Source organism: Leucoraja erinacea, chromosome 11 (genome assembly GCF_028641065.1).
Source record: "Leucoraja erinacea ecotype New England chromosome 11, Leri_hhj_1, whole genome shotgun sequence".
Classification (NCBI taxonomy): domain Eukaryota; kingdom Metazoa; phylum Chordata; class Chondrichthyes; order Rajiformes; family Rajidae; genus Leucoraja; species Leucoraja erinaceus.
This window is the reverse complement of record NC_073387.1, coordinates 22,789,813-22,810,297: the sequence shown is the minus strand read 5'-3', so window position 1 is coordinate 22,810,297 and position 20,485 is coordinate 22,789,813. Positions and strand designations below refer to the sequence as shown.

At 50.5% G+C, this 20,485-nt stretch overlaps 2 protein-coding genes across 3 annotated transcripts in view; one reads left to right on the top strand and one right to left on the bottom strand.

The window, feature by feature from the left end:
- gemin5 (gem (nuclear organelle) associated protein 5) overlaps positions 1 to 13,327 on the bottom strand; it is a 35,593-nt gene extending 22,266 nt beyond the window's left edge. The window contains exons 1-10 of the mRNA XM_055642508.1: positions 13,028 to 13,327; positions 10,927 to 11,081; positions 9,619 to 9,800; positions 8,500 to 8,651; positions 7,668 to 7,781; positions 5,670 to 5,799; positions 4,127 to 4,292; positions 2,724 to 2,936; positions 1,249 to 1,334; positions 773 to 855 (exon numbers count right to left, since the gene is read on the bottom strand). Of these exons, the coding sequence (XP_055498483.1) occupies positions 773 to 855; positions 1,249 to 1,334; positions 2,724 to 2,936; positions 4,127 to 4,292; positions 5,670 to 5,799; positions 7,668 to 7,781; positions 8,500 to 8,651; positions 9,619 to 9,800; positions 10,927 to 11,081; positions 13,028 to 13,172 (1,426 nt within the window). The 5' untranslated portion in view covers positions 13,173 to 13,327. The remainder of the gene's footprint in view (positions 1 to 772; positions 856 to 1,248; positions 1,335 to 2,723; positions 2,937 to 4,126; positions 4,293 to 5,669; positions 5,800 to 7,667; positions 7,782 to 8,499; positions 8,652 to 9,618; positions 9,801 to 10,926; positions 11,082 to 13,027) is intronic.
- Positions 13,328 to 15,237: 1,910 nt separating this feature from the next.
- Positions 15,238 to 19,674, top strand: mrpl22 (mitochondrial ribosomal protein L22). Of its 2 annotated transcripts, none has more exons than XM_055642809.1 (7): positions 15,238 to 15,496; positions 15,575 to 15,617; positions 16,593 to 16,734; positions 18,053 to 18,118; positions 18,701 to 18,778; positions 19,019 to 19,088; positions 19,372 to 19,674. In XM_055642809.1, exons 1-7 carry the CDS (start codon positions 15,475 to 15,477, stop codon positions 19,578 to 19,580), a joined length of 630 nt encoding a protein of 209 aa, XP_055498784.1. In that variant the 5' UTR covers positions 15,238 to 15,474; the 3' UTR covers positions 19,581 to 19,674. The 2 variants fall into 2 exon arrangements, with proteins under 2 accessions (XP_055498784.1, XP_055498785.1); XM_055642810.1 differs by having other exon boundaries at positions 15,245 to 15,496; positions 16,602 to 16,734.
- Positions 19,675 to 20,485: the final 811 nt, after the last annotated feature.

Sequence of the window (20,485 nt, the reverse complement as noted above, 5' to 3'; positions counted from 1 at the left end):
GACCTGAAAAGTCACCTATTCCGTTTCTCCAGAGTTGCTGCCTGACCCGCTGAGTTACTCCAGCACTTTGTGTCCATCCTAGTACAACTAACTCACGGCACCCCAGGGGAAAGGTGGGCACCCAACGGGGAAAAAGATCGTCACCCCAAAAGAAAGTTTGCCGCTTTTGGTGAGAGGAGGGGCAGGACAAAACATGGCGAGTGATAGGTGGGTACAGATGGGGGTGGGGGGGGGGGGGGGGGGGGTAGTTCTGACAGGCAGATGGTTGGTTAAGGCCAAAGATTAACAGAAAGGTGAGATGAGATAAGGAGACTGGCAATACATCACAGAAATAGTGTTGAAAAGCTGGAAAAGGTACAACCCACACACACACAACAACCTACACCCCACACACACTTCAACACAACGGAGCGACACACACGCGCACACACACACACGCGCCACACACACGCGCACCACACAAGCGCTCACAACACGCAGAGGAGGTTGTAGCCAGGACTCAGAGGGCCTGGGCTATAGGCAGAGGTTGGGCAGGCCAGGATTTTATTCCTTGGAGTGCAGGAGGATGAGGGATGATCTTATAGAGGTGTACAAAACCATGAGGGGAATAGATAGGGTGAAGGCAGCAACTCTATCGCTGCGCCACTGTGCTGCCCAGAGGAGGAGTGAACTGTGAAGCCAGAAGAAGGAATGCAGGTGGAAGGGGCGGAGAGAGATAGATGGGAGAACGTGTCGCTGGGGGGGGGGGGGGGGGGGGCAGGAGGACACTCACCTGGAGCTACTGGAGGGAGAGGGGGCCCCCATGCAAGAGCGTACACAGTCTTCCTGTGGTAAGAGCTGGATATCTGGGGAGCTCTGGAAGGAAGAAGAGATCTTTGTTACTCGCGGGCTTGGTCTGGCCGAGGGATGGATTCTGATCGGACTATCTTTAATCAGACTTCACTGGACTCTATCTCACACTGAACATTATTCCCTTTATCCTGTATCTGTACACTGTGGACTTGGTTGTAATCATGTACAGTCTTTCCGCTGACTGGACAGCACGCAACAAAAAGCCTTTCACTGTACCTCGGTACACACGACAATAATAAAGACATGAAACGTTACCTATTCCTTTTCTCCAGTTGCTGCCTGACCCGCTGAGCAAGGCCAGCATTTTGTCAATCTTCTCTACTCAACACCCTGACCCTAAACTAGCAAGGGGGCGTGGAGAGTGCTGGTGAACGGCGCTCTACAAATGAAGCTTACTTGTTTGAATAGATTTCATTAATGCCAACTTTGCCATCGTCCGTTCCAAATGCTAACACGCTCTCCTTGGTCGGATGCCAACACAACTGGAATAAAGAAAACACATTGTGAACAAAGGCCAAGATAGTCTCAGGAACGCAGGACAGCACGGTGGCGCAGCTGTAGAGCCACTGCCTTACAGCGCCGGAGACCCGGGTTCGATCCTGACTACAGGTGCTGTCTGTACAGAGTGACTGCGGGGGTTTTCTCCAGGTGCTCCGGTTTCCTCCCACATTCCAAAGATGTGCAGGTTTGTAGCTTAATTGTCGTGTTAAAATTGTAAATTGTCCCTAGCGCGTAGGATAGTGCTGATGTACAGGGTGATCGGCGTGGACTCTGTGAACCTGTTTCCATACGGTATTTCTAAAGTGGAAAATGGGTTAAGAGGAGATTTTTACCAGGGGCATTTGAAATCAGGATAGGGTGGAGAAATAGAAAGTGTTCCCTGGGCTCCATCAAACATCGGCTGAAGAACCAAGGAGAGGGATTATTGGAAGGAGAATTGTTATTTAAGATACAGTTGTGATCTGCAAGGGTCCAGAGGAGGTTTACGAGAAGAATCCGGGGGATGTTTGGGTTAACGTATAATGAGCATTTGAAGCTGTGGGCCTGTACTCGCTGGAGTTTAGAACGATGAGGGGGGACTCATTGAAACTTACCGAATAGTGGAAGGCCTGGATAGAGTGGATGTGGAGAGGATGTTTCCACTAGTGGGAGAATCTAGGGCCAAAGGGTCTTAGAATAAAAGGACGTATCTTCAGAATGGAGATGAGGAATTTCTTTGGTCAGAGGGCGGTGAATCTGTGGAATTCATTGCTACAGACGGCAGCGATGGCCAAGTCATTGGGTATTTTTAAGGCATTTCTCGATTAGTGTGGGTGTCAGGGGTTATGGGGAGAAGGCTGGAGAATGGGGATAAGAGGGAAAGATAGATCAGCCGGGATTAAATGGCAGAGAAAACTTGATGGGCTGAATGGCCTGATTCTGCTCCTATGACTCATGCACGTGTCCTGGAACAGAACAATTAAATTCTTACTTGCAGCAGCACAACAGACATCTGAACATAGTACTCTGTAAAACCCATAATAAAATAACAAAGGAAAAGCATAGAACAATAGTGCAAAGACAAAAATAATGCCAAGTTTGGATGGCAAATACCGAGTTTGTACATTCTGCCCGAGACCGGCGTGTGTTTTCTCAGGGTGCTCCGGTTTCCTCCCACACTCCAAAGACGTACAAGGTTTGTAGGCTAATTGGCTTCAGTAAAATTGTCCCTAGTATGTGTGGAATAGAGTAAGTGTGCGGTGATCGCTGGTTGGCGTGGACTCGGTGGGCAAAAGGGCCTGTTTCCGCGCTGTATGTCTAAGCTAAACTAAAGATCAGCCATAACGCGGCCTAACTCTGCTCCGATGGCCTGTGAACGGCCAAACACTCACCGATGTGACCTTGGACTTGATGGCTTGCCAGAGGGTCTTGATGTCGTAGGGGCCCTGGAGTGAGATGGTATCCCAGACTCGAATCATGCCGTCCCCCACTCCCACCGCCAGCGAGCCGGAGTTGACCGGAGAGAAGGCGAGGCTGTAGGCAAAGCCACCCAGGGTGGGCAGGGTCCAGCAACACTCCAGCGTGGCGAGGTCCCAGCATTTCACCTGTGGAGGCATCACAGCAGTCACGGAGCGGCCAAACCCGCGAGCAGGCGACGGGGAGAGCGGAGCGTGCGCACACCCCCATCCACAAACCCTTGTAGTATTAGTTTATTGTCACGTGAACTGAGGTACAGTGAAAAGCTTTTGTTGCGTGCTATCCAGTCAGCGGAAAGACTATACATGATTACAATCAGACCATTCCCAGTGTACAGATACACAGGATAAAGGGAATAATGTTTAATGCAAGACAATGTTCAGTAAAGTCCGATTAAAGATATCCCGAGGGTCTCCACCGGGGTAGTGGGAGGTCAGGACCGCTCTCTGTAGTTGGCGAGTGGACAATTCTGTTGCTTGCTGACAGCTGGGAATATTTGGACTATTGTGTGTCGGTCTGGGCACCCCATTACAGAAGGTTGTGAGGGCTCTGAAGAGGACGTTTACCGGACTTGACCAGAATGCTGCCCGGATTATACGGTTCCAGATAGAGGGAGCGATTGGTCAGACTTAGATTGTTTTCTCTGGAAGGCCGGAGGTTGAGAGGGAGACTTGATCGGGATATAAAATGATGAGAGACAAAGATAGGATACAGTCAGAAATGTCCAGCTCTAGAGGGCATAGTTACAGGGTGAATGTTTAAAGGAGATATGGGGGGGCAGTTTATTTACATAAAGGGTGTTGGGTGCCTGGAAGAGGCTTTTAGATGGGCACATGGATATGCAGGGAATGGAGGGATATGGATCACATGCAGGCAGCGATCAGTTTAACTTGGCATCATGTTCAACACGGACATTGTGGGCCGAAGGGCCTGTTCCTGTGCTGTCCTGTTCTGTGTTCCAGCCCTGGCTCAACATAGAAATGGGTCAAGGCAGTGTAAAATGTAGAGCAGCACGGTGGCGCAGCGAGTAGAGACACTGCTCACAGCGCCAGAGATCCCGGTTCGATCCCGACTACGGGTACTGTCTGTATGGAATTTGCATGCTCTCCCTGTGACCACCTGGGTTTTCTCCAGGTGCCTCGGTTTCCTCCCGCATTCTAAAAACGTGCGGGTTTATAGGTTAATTGGCTTTGGTAAAAATAATAAATTGTCCCTGGTGTGTAGCACCGTGCTGGTGTACGGGGTGATCGCTGGTCAGCGCGGACTCGGTGGGCCGAAGGGCCTGTTTCTGCGCTGCATCTTGGATGGGAACACTCACGTCTCTGTCCATGGAGGTGGAGAGCAGGAGTGATTGGCCGTCCTCGCCGCTCACGGAGCTCAGGTTGAAGACGATCCGGCTGTGGTTCTGCCCATCGCTCGACTGCCCCAGTACTGACCACCTCTGGCGGCCCCCCTTCACCAGGTCCCACAGCAGCAGCTCCCCCCTGCCGAGACAGTGGCGTCAGACAACGGGCACACACACACGCAAAGCCAAGCTGCACGGGGGGGGTCAGAGGGGTGGCACACACACGCAATGCACACGCCAAGCTGCACGGGACGTCCGAGCGGCAGACGCACGGCTGGGTCAAGGAGGGGGCTCGGGGAAGCATCATAAAGGGGATGGCGAGGGAAGGTTAGGCACAGGTGCAGGGAGAGAGAGAGTGACGGGGAGGGGGGGGGAGGAATAGGGGGAGCGAAGAGAGAAGAGGTAGGCAGGGCATCGGGCAGGGGAGGAAGGGCATGGGAGAGAGGGAGTGAGGGGGAGGGGGGGGGAGGGAGGGGGGGGGGGGGGAGTGATCGTGGGGAGAGTCCCTGTCATCAGAAGGAACTGCAGGCAATATTGGGGCGATACTGAATGCGGGTCAAAGTTCAAAGATCGTAGAAGCCAAAGGCGAGACTGAAACCGGCTGCTTTCCTATGCCTCCCAACTCATCCCGGCGCCATGGTGGGGGGGGCGTGGGCATTGGAAGCACGGATTTTAGGGAAAACCCCACCCCATTCATTTTGTATTCTCCTCACCCCCCCCCCCCCACTCCCCATCTCTCCTCTTCGCTCCCATTCTGCCACCATCCCCACCCCCGTCTCATGTCCCCATACATCCCGATCCCTCCCGCGGCCTCACATTGCACTCCTCTTTCAAACCTCCAATCTTGTTCTCAACCACCCTCTTGTCTGAAGAAAGTGTCCCAACCTGAAACATCACCTGCCCAAGTCCTCCAGAGATCCTGCCTGACCCGCTGAGTTGGTGAAAGAGGGAGGAAGCAAGGGCTACCTGAAATGGGAGAGAGTTGGAGGGAGGGGGGGGGGGAGAAGAGATAATCACAGAGGGGAGGCTGTGAGAGAGGAGGTTGTTAAACTGTCTTCGGAGAGAGGAGTGGAACTTCTTCAAAGTTGGCATACTTCTGCATTGGAGTGGACAAAATGTTTAAGAAAGAACTGCAGTTGCGGGAAAAATCGAAGGTAGACAAAAATGCTGGAGAAATAGTGGGAGAGGCAGCATCTATAGAGCGAAGGAATAGGTGACTATTCAGGTCGAGACCCTTCTTCAGACTGATGTGGGGGTGGGAGCGGGAAGAAGAAAGGAAGAGGCGGAGACACTTTGTTTCCTTTTGTGTAAACCAGCTTCTGCAGTTCCTTGTTTCTACATTTCACTGCTCCACTACAAAGTTATGCCTATTTTGAAAAGGTTCCCCTTGAGTGTGAAGAAAGGTCTCCACTCAAAAGGTCGCCTGTCCCTCTCCTCCAGAGAAGCTGCCTGACCCGCCGAGAGACTCCAGCACTTGGTGGTCTGTAGAACTGGCAGGGACCTCCCCCCCCCTTACCCGAAGCTGCTGGAAACCAGTTGGGTGGGACTATTACGTGGCCAATGCACCGCGAGCCAGATACGTTCCTTGGTCCCCACATCGGCCGCCCCTCTCCTCTTCAGCTGAGGCAGCTTCAGGGTCACCATACCTGCAACACAAGACGTTCACGGTCAAAGTCAACCACGGAGGAGCTTCATTGGGTCAACGCCAATCTACCAGCAAGAGACAGAGGATGATGGCAGTCCCAATCAGATCTTGGCCAATCATGTAGCCTTCCTGAAATCCTCACAGTGGCACAGCGGGTAGAGCCGATGCCTCACAGCACCAGAGAGCTGGGTTCAACCCTGCCCTCGGCTGCTGTCAGTATACGGGCCTCTCCCCGCTCCCGTCCGGCAGAAGATCCAGAAGCTAGAAAGCGCACACCACCAGTCTCAGGGACAGCTTCGTCCACTCTATTATGAAGCTTTGGGTAGCGCCGTCAGCGATGGCAGCCTCGCCAACGGACTGTCTGTCTTTTCATCGTTTTTGTTATTTTTAGTGTGTTTAAAAAGTTTGTGTTAATGTTTTCTGGTTTGTTTTATGTGGGGGTGAGGGGTGGGGTGTGGTCGGGGGAAACATTTTTTCAATCTCTTACCTTGCTGGAGATGTGATTGTTTTCCGGATCATGGAGCTGGCGGCCTTGCTCGAGACCCACTCGGGACTTTGAGCCCCACCGCGGGGCCGTGGACTTACCCTCAGAGCCTGCGATTCCTTGCCTGGGATCGACGCTCCAACTGCGGCCCGCGTATTTCACCATCGAGGAGCTCGCAATCTCGTGTAGAGACTGATGTCGGGAAGTTCCAAAGTTGAAACCGGTTCGACTAGCCCCGACCCGGGGTCCGATCGCCCAGCGCGGGAAAGCCGAGATTCCCCCCCCCCCCCCGATGCGGGAGCTTGATCACCCCAACGCGGTGGGCCCAAACGCTGACTACGGGAGCCAAGATCGTCCCCTCAACGGAAGGCTCAAGGCCCCCGACTGCAGGAGGACAAAGAAGGGAAGACATGGAACGTTTTTTTCGCCTTCCATCACAGTGAGGAATGTGGAGGAGTCACTGTGGTGGATGTTTATGTTAAAATGTATTTTGTGTGTCTTGTTGCTTTTTATTGGTATGACTGCATGGCAAATCAAATTCCTCGTATGTTGCAAAACATACTTGGCTAGTAAAGTATGATTATGATTACCATAAGCTAGGGTACTGTCCAATTCACCTCAGGCAACTGAACCATCTTATCATCAATCAGAGAGTGGTTTGAAAGCTCCCAACAACCTCATTGGAGATCTTTTATCTATCTTTAAAATCAGACTTTCTCAGACTCCGATGCTATAAATGTTGTAAATGTACATGTTGTATCTTTTATTTTGTATCTGTGTGCGGGATTGTAATCGTGTCCAGGTCCACCACCGATTTTCCAGCACACCTGGTTCTGGATTGTCCGTTTTGCTGGACCAACAGAGGTCACGACCTCCGAGAGGAATCTAACAGTACCGAAGGTTCCGACTTGGCCGCGGAGGGGCAGATACCGGCCTGCAAAGTCGGCCTAGGGAAACAGCTAATGGGAACGGATCCGCTGGCTCCGGCCGGGCTGGAGTTCCAGAGCCCTGGCCGCAGGGGTCCAATTCAACCCGCTCATCAGCCGCGGAATACCCAATGAGGTCGAGATTGGCCGCCTCACCCGGCCTAGGCACCACATTTCCAGGGGGACTTCAAGGAGGTGCCGGGCCACCAGTTGCCGGAAAATCGGTGGTGGATCAGTATAGTCTTTTTTTAAGGTTGGAAAAAATGTTTTCACCGTACCTCAGTACGCGTGACAATAATAAACAAACAAACGCTGCCTGTTGAACTTGTGCATGGTTGGATTGTACTCCTGTGTTGTGTAATTTGACCAACAGCCCACTAAACTTCTCACCTCGCCCAGGCAAACAATATAATAATGAAGCAGTACGGACCGAGAGCGAGGGCCAAACGCAACATTCACCTTTGCCGTTTGTGCAGTTCCAGATACGGATAGTCTGGTCTCTGCTCCCTGATGCCAGAGCACAGAATCGCTCGCTCTCCTCCTTCAAAACATCGCCATTCCGCCAATCCGCTTCTGAGGGAAAAATAAAACAAAACTCAGAATCACAACAGTTGCTGGACAAACCCCAATCATTCCTTCTTCTCCCCGCTCCCGTCCGGCAGAAGGTCCAGAAGCTTGAAAGCTGCATCACCAGACTCAGGAACAGTTTCTTCCCCTCTGTTATCAGGCTTCTGAACGGCCCTTCCATAATCCACAGTACTGTCTGATTCACCTCTATGTTTTGATCGTATAGAGGTGCATAACATCGCAAGGGGAATTGAGTCTTTTACATAGAATAGGGGAATCAAGAACCAGACGACATAGGTTTAAATTGAGAGGGGAAAGATTTAATAGGAACCCGAGGGGCCAGAGGAGGTAGTTGAGGCAGGTACTATAACAACATTTAAAAGACATTTGGTCAGGTGCATGGATAGGAAAGGTTTGGAGGGACATGGGCCAAATGAAGGCGGGTCGGGCCAGATGTGGCATGTTGGTCAGCGTGGGGGTTGAGCCAAAGTGTCTGTTTCCACGTTGATTGACTCTGACGATAATAAACTGCACTATCGCTCAGCCCTCACGCCTTGGAATAAAATTTGGCATTTGGAAAACTCGGAACTCCAGCACTGACTGAGTGGAGCTGAGCTGAGTGGAGCCGAGTTGAATAGCGCAGAGTTACTCCAGCACTATATTACATCTTTTGTACGGCATCACCTGCAGTTCCTCGTGTGGAGAGATCAAACGGTGGTCTTACCTGCCGCATTCTCGGACCGCCCCAGGATTCTGCCGTCGCAGAGTTGGGGACACCAGGACAGTGCTTGTATCTCTCCATCGTGACCCCGCAAGCGATGGACAACGGCACCTTTCCTGCTGACGTCAATGATGACAATCATCCCATCTCTATACCTGCGCAGAGGGGGAGCAAGTGTTTGGTTGCTGGAGGGAGGGGCAAACTTATACGGCAATCCTATCTGCTTTGTGTCTCGTTCATATTTAACGTATGATGAGCGTTTGACGGCATCGGGCCTGTACACGGTGGAGTAGAGGGTACTGAGGGGGGGCGGGGGGACCTCATTGAAACTACCGAATAGTGAAAGGCCTGGATGGAGTGGATGTGGAGAGGATGTTTCCACTAGTGGGAGAGTCAAAGGGCACAGCCTCAGAATAAAAGGTTTTCTTCCCAACCAATTGTTCAAGCGCTTTTGATTTCAACATGCGCCTTAATTTAGTTCAACAAAGAAACTGACAAGTCCCTTTAGAATGGAGATGAGGAGGAATTTCTTTAGCCAGGGGGTGGTGAATCTGTGGAATTCATTGCCACAGGCAATGGTAGAGGCCAAGTCATTGGATATTTTTAAAGCGGAGATTGACAGTTTCTTCATTAGTAAGGGTTTCAGGGATTACGGAGAGAAGGCAAGAGAATGGGGTTGAGAGGGAAAGATAGATCAGCCATGACTGAATGGCGGAGGAGACTTGATGGGCCGAATGGGCTAATTCTGCTCCTAAAACTTATAAACTCAATCATTTGACTTTCTCCCCACTGTCATTGGCACAGATGATAGGTACAGGTCCACCAATAGTCAGGATCAAACCAAGGTCTCTGGCACCGCGAGGCAGCAGCTCTACCGCTGCACCACAGTGTCACCCCTAGGATCAGGCCCTTCAGCCCACCGATTCCACGCCGACCAGCGATCACCCCATGTACTACCACCATCCAACACACTACGAAACATGTATAATTGTTTTACCGAAATCTGTACGTTTTTGGGATGTGGGAGGAAACCGGAGAAAACCCACACGGTCACAGAGAGATCGTGCAAACTCTGTACCTCGCTGTGTTTGTACAGATGACAATAAATCCGACCACACTCACCCCAGGGCTACATGCTCCTCACTGTGTGGGGAACAGGACAGGCAGAAGATGTGTCTGGGCTCCGGGAACCAGCTCTGGGTATCGTCTTTGAGATGCCACCAACAAACGACCACTCCCTTCTCATCCCCGCTCACCACCAAGTCTTTACGTAGCGGGGACCAATGTAGGGCCGTGATAGTTGCCTGTGAAAACCAATGCAAGACACAGGGACAAAGGTGTTTAGGGTTAGGTTTATTATTGTCACATGTATAGAGGTACAGCGATAAGCTTTGTTTTGCATGCTATCCAAATCAGATAATATCATAGTCACACAGTGTGGAAACAGGCCCTTTGGCCCGACGCCCACACCGACCAACATGTCCCATCTACACTAGTGCCACCTGCCTGCATTTAGTCCATATCCCTCTAAATCTCTCCTGTCCATATATCTGTCTAAATGTCTTTTTAAATCACAAATCTGGCGGCTTTGTTTTATTATTATTATTATTATTTTTATTTTTATTTTTTTTCCTTCCTTTTTTTTTTCCTGTTGTCTTTTTCAGTTTTTATTATTTATTTTTTTTGTTTGTTTTGTTCTGTTTTGTTAAAAAATTGTATAAAATAATAAAAAATATTAAATACATAAATCACAAATTATAGAAGTAGAATTAGGCCATTCGGCCCATCGAGTCTCTGCCATTCAATCATGGCTGATCTCTGCCTAATCCCATTCTCCTGCCGGCTTATGAGAGGGATAGACAGAGTTGACGTGGATCAGCTTTTTGCATTGAGAGTAGGGAAGATTCAAACAAGAGGACATGACTTGAGAATTAAGGGACAGAAATTTAGGGGTAACATGAGGGGGAACTTCTTTACTCAGAGAGTGGTAGCTGTGTGGAATGAGCTTCCAGTGGAAGTGGTGGAGGCAGGTTCGCTTTTATCATTTAAAAATAAATTGGATAGGTATATGGACGGGAAAGGAATGGAGGGTTATGGTCTGAGTGCAGGTAGATGGGACTAGGGGACAGTAAGTGTTCAGCACGGAGTAGAAGGGCCGAGACGGCCTGTTTCCGTGCTATAATTTTTTTTATGCGGTTATATGATTATATGGTCTCCCCATAACCCATTTCTGATCAAGAATTTGTCTATCTCTGCCTTAAAAATATCCACTAGATATATTAAATGTTGCGATGGCAGCCCCGTCAGCTCGTTCCATACATCCACCACCCTTTGTGTAAAAAAAAATTTACCCCTCCTATTAAATATTTCCTCCCCCCCCCCTCCCCACCTTAAACCTCTACCACAGGTGCCCGCTGCTGGTGAACCTACCAGGTGGGCAGTGTGTTCCTTCAGCACAGCTTTAGTGTCCGTGTCCCAGATTTTTACCGTGCCGTCGTCCGAAGAGCTGGCACAGGTGTTGGTGTGACCAGCGTGCGGGCAGAACGAGAAGCCCGTCACCCTCTCCGTGTGTCCTCTCAGCTCTCCTGCAACAGCACAAGGAACAACTCATAAGGTGCCAGGTCACAGGGGCAGACGTAGGCCACTCGGCCCATCGAGTCTAGCGCAAAGTGTGAATGGAGTCAATGGAAGGGAGATACGTAGATGCACTCGCTGGAGTAACTCAGCGAGTTGGGCAGCATCAGCCATGATCATATTGAATGGCGGTGCAGGCTCGAAGGGCCGAATGGCCTACTCCTGCACCTAATTTCTATGTTTCTATCTCTGGAGAAAAGGAACAGGTGATGTTTCGGGTCGAGAACCTTCTTCCGAGAGTCATGGGAAAAGGGTGACGAGAGATATAGATGGTAATATAGAACAGATGAATGAAAGATATTCAAAAAGGAACAATGATCAAAGAAAGGTGGAGCCCACAATGGTCCATTGTTGGCTCTGGGCTGGGTGGTAACGTGTTATCCAGACAGTGAAACTCAACGGGACAATAGTGACATTAATATGACGATGGGAGAACCAATGGAAGGGAGGTTGGCTTGTGTGATGGTCTGGGCTGCATCCACCACTCTGAATTTTGTTGGGGTCTTGGATGGAGCTGTTCCCAAAACATGCTGTGATACATCCTTGATCTATCGAGTCTACTCCGCCATTCAATCATGGCCGGTCGATTTTTCCCTCTCAACCCCATGCTCCTGCCTTCTCCATGAAACCTTTACTCATCAAGAACCTGTGAATCTCTTCTTTAAAAATACCCAATGACTTGGCCTCTAAAACCAAATTCCACAGATTCACCACCCTCTGGCTACAGAAATTCCTCCTCATCCCCTTTCTAAAGGTACGTCCTTTTATTCTGAGGCTGTGCCCGCTGGTCCTAGACTCTCCCACTGGTGGAAACATCCTCTCCACATCCACTCTATCCAGGCCTTTCACTATTCGGTAAGTTTCAACGAGGTCACCCCCTCATCCTTCTAAACTCCAGCGAGTACAGGCCCAGTGTCGTCAAACGCTCATTACGTGTTAACCCAATCAGAACTAAAAAACAACTCGACGTAACAAAACCACAAAATTCACGTTAACAATTACATAGAACTTTACAGCAATTGAAAAGGCCCTTCGGCCCACAGTGTCTGTGCCATACATGATGCCAAGTTAAACTAATCTCCTCTGCTGCACGTGATCGATAGCCTTCCATTCCCTGCATATCCATGTGCCTATCCAATAGTCTCTTGAATGCCACTATCGTGTCTGCCTCCACCACCACCCATGGAAGCACATTTTTAAAAATTGCCCTGTCAGCTTAAAACTATGCCCTTAAATCCTTGGCATTTCTACCCAGGGGAAAGGGCTCTGACTATCGACTTTATCTGTGCCTCATCATATTCCATCAGGTCTCTCATCGGCCTCTGACTTTCCAGAGAAAACAATCCAGGTCTGTCCAACCTCTTCCTGTAGCTGAAACCCTCTAATCCAGGCAGCATTCTGATAAACCTCCACTTTACTCTCACCAGACCCTCCACATCCTTCTTGTAATGGGGCGACCAGAACTGCACGCAAGAGGGGTTAAGACGTTACTTGGGTTCAAGGGGCATTGCAAAGGCTTTAGAGGCTTCAATGGGCACCTCAAAGGCTTCAGTGGTTTCGAGGGGCATCTTAAAGGTTTCAACATGTATTGCAGAGGTTTTGGAGGGATCAGACTGGAAATCTCACAGACTTTAAAGGCACATTTCAAATGATTTAGAGGAATCAAGGGGCATATCAAGAGGCTTTAGAGGCTTCGTGGCATCTAGGAGACATCAGGGGGCATCAGAGGTTTAGAGGATTCAGGGGGGAACTCAAAGGGCTCCAGGACATATCTTAAAAGTATTTAGAAGATTCAGGGGGGCATCTCGGATGTTTAGATGGGGGACCCAGAGGGAGGGGGGGCAAGGTGGGGATTTCCCCGGGGACGGTTCGGGCGATATATGAAGGCAGCGGTTACCGAGGATCTGGGGGCGGCCGCGGGCCACATCCAGCAGGAAGACGCTGTTCTTGGCCCCAAAGCCCAGGAGGGCGGCGGCGGGGGCAGCGTCGCTGCAGCGCCCCAGGTACCAGTTAGGGGACGGGGGCAGCAGGCGGTCCGACATCGCTCCCTCCTCTCTCCCCGGGCAGGGTAGCGTCCTCCGCGCCGCTCCTGTCCTGCACACGGCGCCGGGCTGGGGCTCTATCCAGCTACGGGACCCCTCACTCCCGTCTCCCGTCTCCCTGCATGCGGCTCCCCGCTCCTCGTGTGCGGCATCAACCCGCCCCTTCCTGCTTCCTCCCCTTCCTTCTCTCGCTCCTCCCTCCCCCTGCTCTCTTGTCACTGCTTCTCTCCTCTGCTCTTGTTTCCCCTTCCTCTCTCTCTCTTCCCCCTCACCCACCCCTCTTCTTGTCCCTCCTTTTCTTCCCCCTCCCTCCTCTGGTCACTCCTTCCTTCATATCCTTCTCTCTCCTCTTCCACCTTCCTCTCGTCACCCCTGCTCTACCACCCCTTGTCTTTTTTCTCTCTCTCTCTCACTCACTTCACCCCTCCCTCCCCTCTCCTTATGCCCTCCACTCTTGTCATTCCTCCTCTCCATCCTTCCCCATTCTCACTTGTTTCCCCTTCCCTCTCCCCCCCCTCCCCTTCCGCTTCCCTTTCCCCCCCTCCGCTTCTCTCTCTCTCCCCTTGCCCCTTCGTCCTCCCCTCCCTCTTCTCCCACAGCTGTCACCCCTCCTCCCTCGCTCTGTCTCTCCTTGCGCCCCCATGGCCCCCTTTCTCCTCCTCTCCCCCTCCATACTCACTCCCCCCTCCTCTTTCCCCTCCCCCTCCCGTGGATTTCCCTCCTCCATCTCCTCCTCAAATTAAAACCCTTATCCTCTAATACTCTGCCTCCCCCCCCCCCCCCCCCCTCTGTTTTAAGTATTACAAAAAAAACCACCTGGACTGGTACATTGTCAGGATGGGATAGTGTTTAGATGAATATGGACAAAACGTGGGTAGATGGGACTAGTGTGGATGGGGCATGTTGGTTGGGGTGGACAAGTTGGGCCGAAGTGCCTGATTCCACACTGTATGACTGACTAAAACCTGACTCTTAGTCAATATTGAACAAGATGTAGAAATAAGGAACTGCAGATGCTGGTTTACTATGGAAAGGCACAAAGTGCTGGAGTAACACATCTCTGGAGAACATGGATAGGTGATGTTTCGAATCAGATCTGAAGAAGGATCTCTATCCAAAACGTCACCTGTCCACGTTCTCCAGCACTTTGTGTCTTTCCTTGTAAATGTTGACCAGTTGGTCTATATCATTTTTCAAATAAATAGGTATATTATATATATGTATGTATGTGTGTGTATATATGTATTTTGGCACTTCAGTGTTCATAAGTCATACGAGCAGAATTAGGCCATTTGGCCCCTTGAGTCTGCTCCGCCATTCAGTCATGGCGGATCTATCTTTCCCTCTCAACCCCATTCTCCTGCCTTCTCCCCATAACCCCTGACACCCGTACTAATCAAAAACCTGTCAATCTCCACTTTAAAAAAATGTGTGGGTAGTGGATTAAAAAGTGGGATAATATAAAACTAGTGTGGATCGGTGATCATTGGCAGGCATGGGTGATCATTGGCCGGCATGAACTCGATGTGCCAAAGGGCCTGTTTCCACACTATCTTTCAATCAATTAATCTCTCTACATTACTGCTCCTCTATCTGCACTGGGATATTTTCTGCCTATATCTCTGCTTTTCTTTATTTGTCCCTATCACTCTCAATCTATTTTGTCCCATCTCTCTCTCTCACTCTACTTCTGCCTGACCATCCTTCTATCACTCTCTATGCTCCTCTCTATCGCCCTCTCTCCTTCCATCGCTCTCTCTATACCTCTCTTCCCATCCCTCTCTCGGGACATATTCTATCTACCTTCACTTCAATATCTATCTATCTCTCTGCCCCTTCCTCTCTCCCTCCCCTCGCTCTATCCCTCCGTCTTCCGATGCTCCCTCTCTCTAACTTTCTCCATCTGTTTGTCTAGCTCTACGATCTTTGGTCTAGCTATCTCTCTCCCCAGTCATCCCCTCTCCCCCGCGCTCCCTCCCCCACTGTATCCACTTGTCAGTTACACTGTTGCCAGTTTCACGTGTCTTTCCCCGGCTGCGGCGCCCGGACCCCCGAGGGTTGCAGCCCGTCCCCACCAAATATTATAGATTTCCTCTAGTATCTTTGGTCCCCACCGTCTCCCCCCTCTCTCTCTAACAACCAAAGATCCTATAGCGGAGCGGACAACCCACAAACACCAACCACTCCCCCTGGGTCTAACCCAGCCCCTGCAGTCGAGGGCGGATCGGTGAATCGATGCATCGTGTGTGTGAGAGTGAATGAGATATTAGTCTGGTCTGGTCTGGCTTCTCTCAAAGCAGCAATGGCGACCTCACTCTGCCCTGGTAAGTCCCTCTACCGCTTTTCTCCACAAACCTGCCCTCTGCTCACTCTCACCCTCTCCCCGCTTTGTGTCTTTTAAGGTCTGGCTGTTCTGCGGAATCTTCTGACCCACGTACATTCAAGGTAAGAGAGCAAGCAGGAAGTGTGTACACTGCGTGCAGGAAGAGTTACAATGACCAGCGCTGTCGATATGTCTGGAGAAAACCCAGACACGTCTAAATGTCCAGAATAAAAGCCAGAGCTACAGGGAGAGGTCATGCACACTTGGAGTATTGTGTTCAGTTTTGAGTCACCCTGCTACAGGGAAGATGTCATTAAGTTGGAAAGAGTGCAGAGAAGATATACGTTGTGTGTTCAGTTTTGGTCACCATGTTTTCTGAAATATCTTGTCAAGTTGCAACGGGTACAGAGAAGATTTACGAGGATTGTGTACAGTTTTGGTCATTCAGTTATAGGAAACATGTCGTTAAGCTGTTTAGAGAAGATTTACAAGGATGTTGCCAGGACTCGTAGGCCTGAGTTATAGGGAGAGGCCAGGCTCATTTAAAGTATTGTATTAAACTGTGGTCACCCTGCTACAGGAAGGATGTCACTAAGCGTGTAGAGATTTATGAGGATTGTGTTCAGTTTTGGTCACAATGTTATAAGAAAGATGTTGTCAAGCTGGAAAGGGCGCAGAGAAGATGTACGTGGATGCACAGAAGTCCATCTACACCAGTCCCACCTGCCTGGGTTTGGTCTACATCCCTCTAAAACTGTCCTACTGATGTACCTGTCTAAATGTTTCTTAAAAGTTATGATAGTACCTGCCTCAACTGCCTCCTCCGGCAGCTCGTTCCATACACCCACCGCCCTTTGTGTAAAATGAAAGTTACCCCTCGGGTTCCTAGTAAATCTTCCCCCCCCACCCCTCAGTCAACCCGAAATGTCACCCATCGCTTTTCTCCAGCGATGCTGCCTGACCCACTGAGTTACTCAAGCTTTTTGTGTATATCTTTGGTTTAAACCTCCGTCCTCTGGTTCTTGATGCAAGAGACTCTGTGCATCTACCCGATCTATTTCTATGTTCCAGTGTTGATCTCTGACTCTCTCCTCCGGTCTCCCCAGGTTGCCGGCCTCCTGCAGTCTCGTTCCTCGGGCAGACCTGCACTGCAGCCTCGCGCTGTCTGCCAAAAACTGGGAGCGGAAGAACAGGATAGTCTACCCTCCACAGCTGCCGCATGAAGCTCGCAGGCCAGTGGTGAGTTACCCGTCTCTGCGCCTGGCCACGGGCTAAATTGAAACAACACCTTTCAGCTCAGATTTCCCATGCTGTAATATTTGCCTCACACAAACCTCTTCCCACCCATCCTCAGAATCTGGCCCCATCTCATTCCTTATCCATTATTCCCATTCTTTATTCTTTATTCTCAATTTTTATTCTCAATCATTTATCTCATCTCCTGAAATCCATCTATTCACCAGATTAGAAGGCATAGCCTTTAAGGTTATTATTGATTAGAGAATTGGTGCAGGAGGCCATTCAGCCCTTCGAGCCAGCACCGCTATGCATTGTGATCATGGCTGATTATTGTATATTTATTGTACATATATAGAATTATGAAAGGCACGAATAGGGTAGACAGTCAGAACCTTACTTCCAGGGTTTTAAATGTCAAACACGAGAGGGCATATTTTAAGATGAAAGGGGCAAAGTTCAAAGGAGATGTGCGGGGCAAGTTATTTTGACAGAGAATGGTGGATGCCTGGAATGTGCTGTCGGGGGTGGTGGTGGAGGCAGATACATTCAGCAGTGTTTAAAGGGTTTGGATAGGCATGTGGATATGCAGGGAATGAAGCGGTGTAGATCATGTACAGGAAGAGGAGATTAGTTCAACTTGACACAGATTTAGGTTTATTATTGTCACGTGTACTGAGCTACAGTGAAAAGCTTTGTTTAGCATGTTATCCAAACAGATAATACAAACATGAATACAATCAAGCCAAACTCAAGTACACCAGGTAGAACATGGGGAAGATACAGAGTGCAGAATATAGTTCTCAGCATTGTAGCGCACCAGTTCCAGAGATAAAGTCCAATGTCCGCAATGGGGTAGAGGTGAATCGAACAGCTTATGGAAGGACCGTTCAGAAGCCTGATAACAGTGGGGAAGAAGCTGTTCCTGAGTTTGGTGGTGCTTGCTTTCAAGGTTCTGTACCTTCTGCCGGAGGGGAAAGGGGAGAAGAAGGAATAACCGGGGTGCGACAGGGACTAGTCATTGATTATGTTGGCTGCTTTCCCGAGGCAGCGTGAAGAGATGGAGTGGATGGTGGGGAGTCTGGGCTATGCGCTGGGCTGGGCTACATCCACAACTCTGCAATTTTAATACTCCCCCCCCCCCCCCCCCTCCCCTCTCCCCTCTCGCACTATCCCTCCAATTTCCCTAGATGGGTAGATACCAAACGATAAGGATTTCATGCAGTTGGACAATGCACTACTGGGATTTTCTCTGAGCCGGGAGGTTTGTTGGTGAATGCTGGAGGATTAGAATCTTAAACATTCTTCTCTGCTTCTACAGGAGGTGTTTCACTGCAGGAGGCAGATCAAATATAGCAAGGACAAGATGTGGTATCTGGCCAAAATGGTGAGTCTCTGGACTAAGATTATCTCTTGGTGACCGTAATAATTTCTGGGGAAAGACATCAAGTGCTGGAGTAGCTCAGCGGGTCAGGCAGCATCTCTGGAGAACATGGATAGGTGACGTTTTGGGTTGGGACCCTTCTTCATACTTGATATAAACCATCGTCTGCAGTCCCTTGTTATTATGGATCAAGGGTATTTGGCTATTTGTGTTATTATTGGGAAGGTTTAGAGATACAACATGGAAACAGTCCCTTCGGTCCATCGATCACCCGTTCACACTAGTTCTATGTTATCCCACCTTCTCATCCACTCCCAACACACTAGAGGACAATTTACAGAGGGCCAATTATCCCACAAACTTGCACATCGTTGGGATGTGGAAGGAAACCAGAGCACCCAAAGGAAACCCACGCGGTCACAGGGAGAACTTGCAAACGCCACACACAGACAGACAGCACCCGAGGTGAGGATCGGTCTCTGGTGCTGTGAGGCAGTGGCACCCGCTGTGCCACTGTGCTGCCCCTTGTTGAAGAGCCTACTGTATCTGTGGACCAGATACTAACGTCCACACCTTATCTTGTAGATCAGAGGGATGACCTTTGACCAGGCCGTTGCTCAGCTACAGTTCAATGACAAAAAGGGAGCAAAGGTCATGATGGAGGTAAGATATTCGCATGATGACCAGAGTCGCCCTCCCCGACCACCAGAGTCGCCCTCCCCGAACACCAGACACTCACCCTCCCCGACCACCAGACTCGCCGTCCCCGACCACCAGACTCGCCGTCCCCGACCACCAGACTCACCCTCCCCGACCACCAGACTCGCCGTCCCCGACCACCAGGGTCGCCCTTCCCGACCACCAGACCCATATACCACTCACTCTGTCTCCCCTCTGCTTCAGGTCCTTCTGGAAGCTCAGGATTTGGCGGTGAGGAACCACAACCTGGAGTACAGGTCCAACCTGTACGTGGGTGAGTGGGGAATGACGATGGGAGGGCAGGGGTAACGGGAGTGGGGGGAGGAGATTGGAAAAGGGGGCAAGGTGGAGGAGGGGGTGCAGATGGGGCGAGGGGCCGGGTCTGATCATCGCTGCCCAGTGTTCACCCCCTTCCACGAGGGATCGGACCGTGGACTCGGCTAGCTCGCTCCACTCCTCGCCGGACCCTCCCTCCCCTCTGCCCTTTCCTCCCTCACCTGCTCTTCCCTTCCTCCTCCCTACCCACCCTCACTCACTCTCTCCTCCTCTCCCCCTAGCGGAGTCGTTCTCCAGTAAGGGCCAGTACCTGAAGCGTCTGCGTTACCATGGCAGGGGCATGTTCGGCATCATGGACCGCGTGTACTGCCACTACTTTGTGCGGCTGGTGGAGGGGAGCCCCCCGGCCGTTGCCGAGACCACTCCCCTGGACCTGGCCAGAGACTACGTGCAGAAACTCCGCAACAGGACCATCATCCACGCCCTGTGACCGGCCCCCGTGGCCAATACTGACTTGGGGGAGGGGAGGGCCAGATGTATCTTGGCACACATGAACAATAACAATAAACTTGTAACTATGTCCATCCTATCTTCAGCCTCCCGTAGCGAGCAGGGGATGGGAATGGAGGCAAAAGTTTGTAAAAAACATTAAGCGAGGCAACGAGTTTCAGGCCAACCCTTCTTTCTGCTGCGTCATTAATTACGCCATTGTTCGTATTTTAGAAATTTATTCAATAAATAGACCAATCTCCACCTCTCTACAAAGTAGGGGAGCACAGGTTCACAGGGTTATCAAAGACACTTTCATTTGGCTAAAACAGAAACCAGTGTAGCTTTGGAACAGGAGATGAAATTGGCGGCAAATTGGAAAGAACGGTGGAGCTGCTGCCGGACATCACCAGAGACCCGGGTTCAATCCTGATTACAGCTGCTGTCTGTACGGAGCTTGTACGTTCTCCCTGTGACCACGTGGATTTTCTCCGGGTGCTCCAGTTTCCTCCCACATTCCATCGACGTGCAGGTTTGTAGGTTAATTGGCTTTGGTTAAAAAGTGTAAAATTGCTGGTCGGCACACACTCGGTGGGCCAAAGGGCATGTTTCTGCGCTGTATCTCTAAAACTATAAAACAGACCTTCTGCCCATCGGGACAACCTGGCATCAACCACCTATCTTTGGAGTGTGGGAGGATACCAAAGCATCCAGAGGAAACCCGCGCAGTCACAGGGAGAACCTACAAACTCCACACAGACAGCACCCGTAATCAAGATTGAACCCGGATCTCTGGCGCATTGAGGCAGCAGCTTTACCTGCTGCGACACTGTACCACCAAAAGGTTGGCTGTATACAGCACGATATAGGCAAGTTGGAAATACAATGAAAAGCATTTTATCGGGA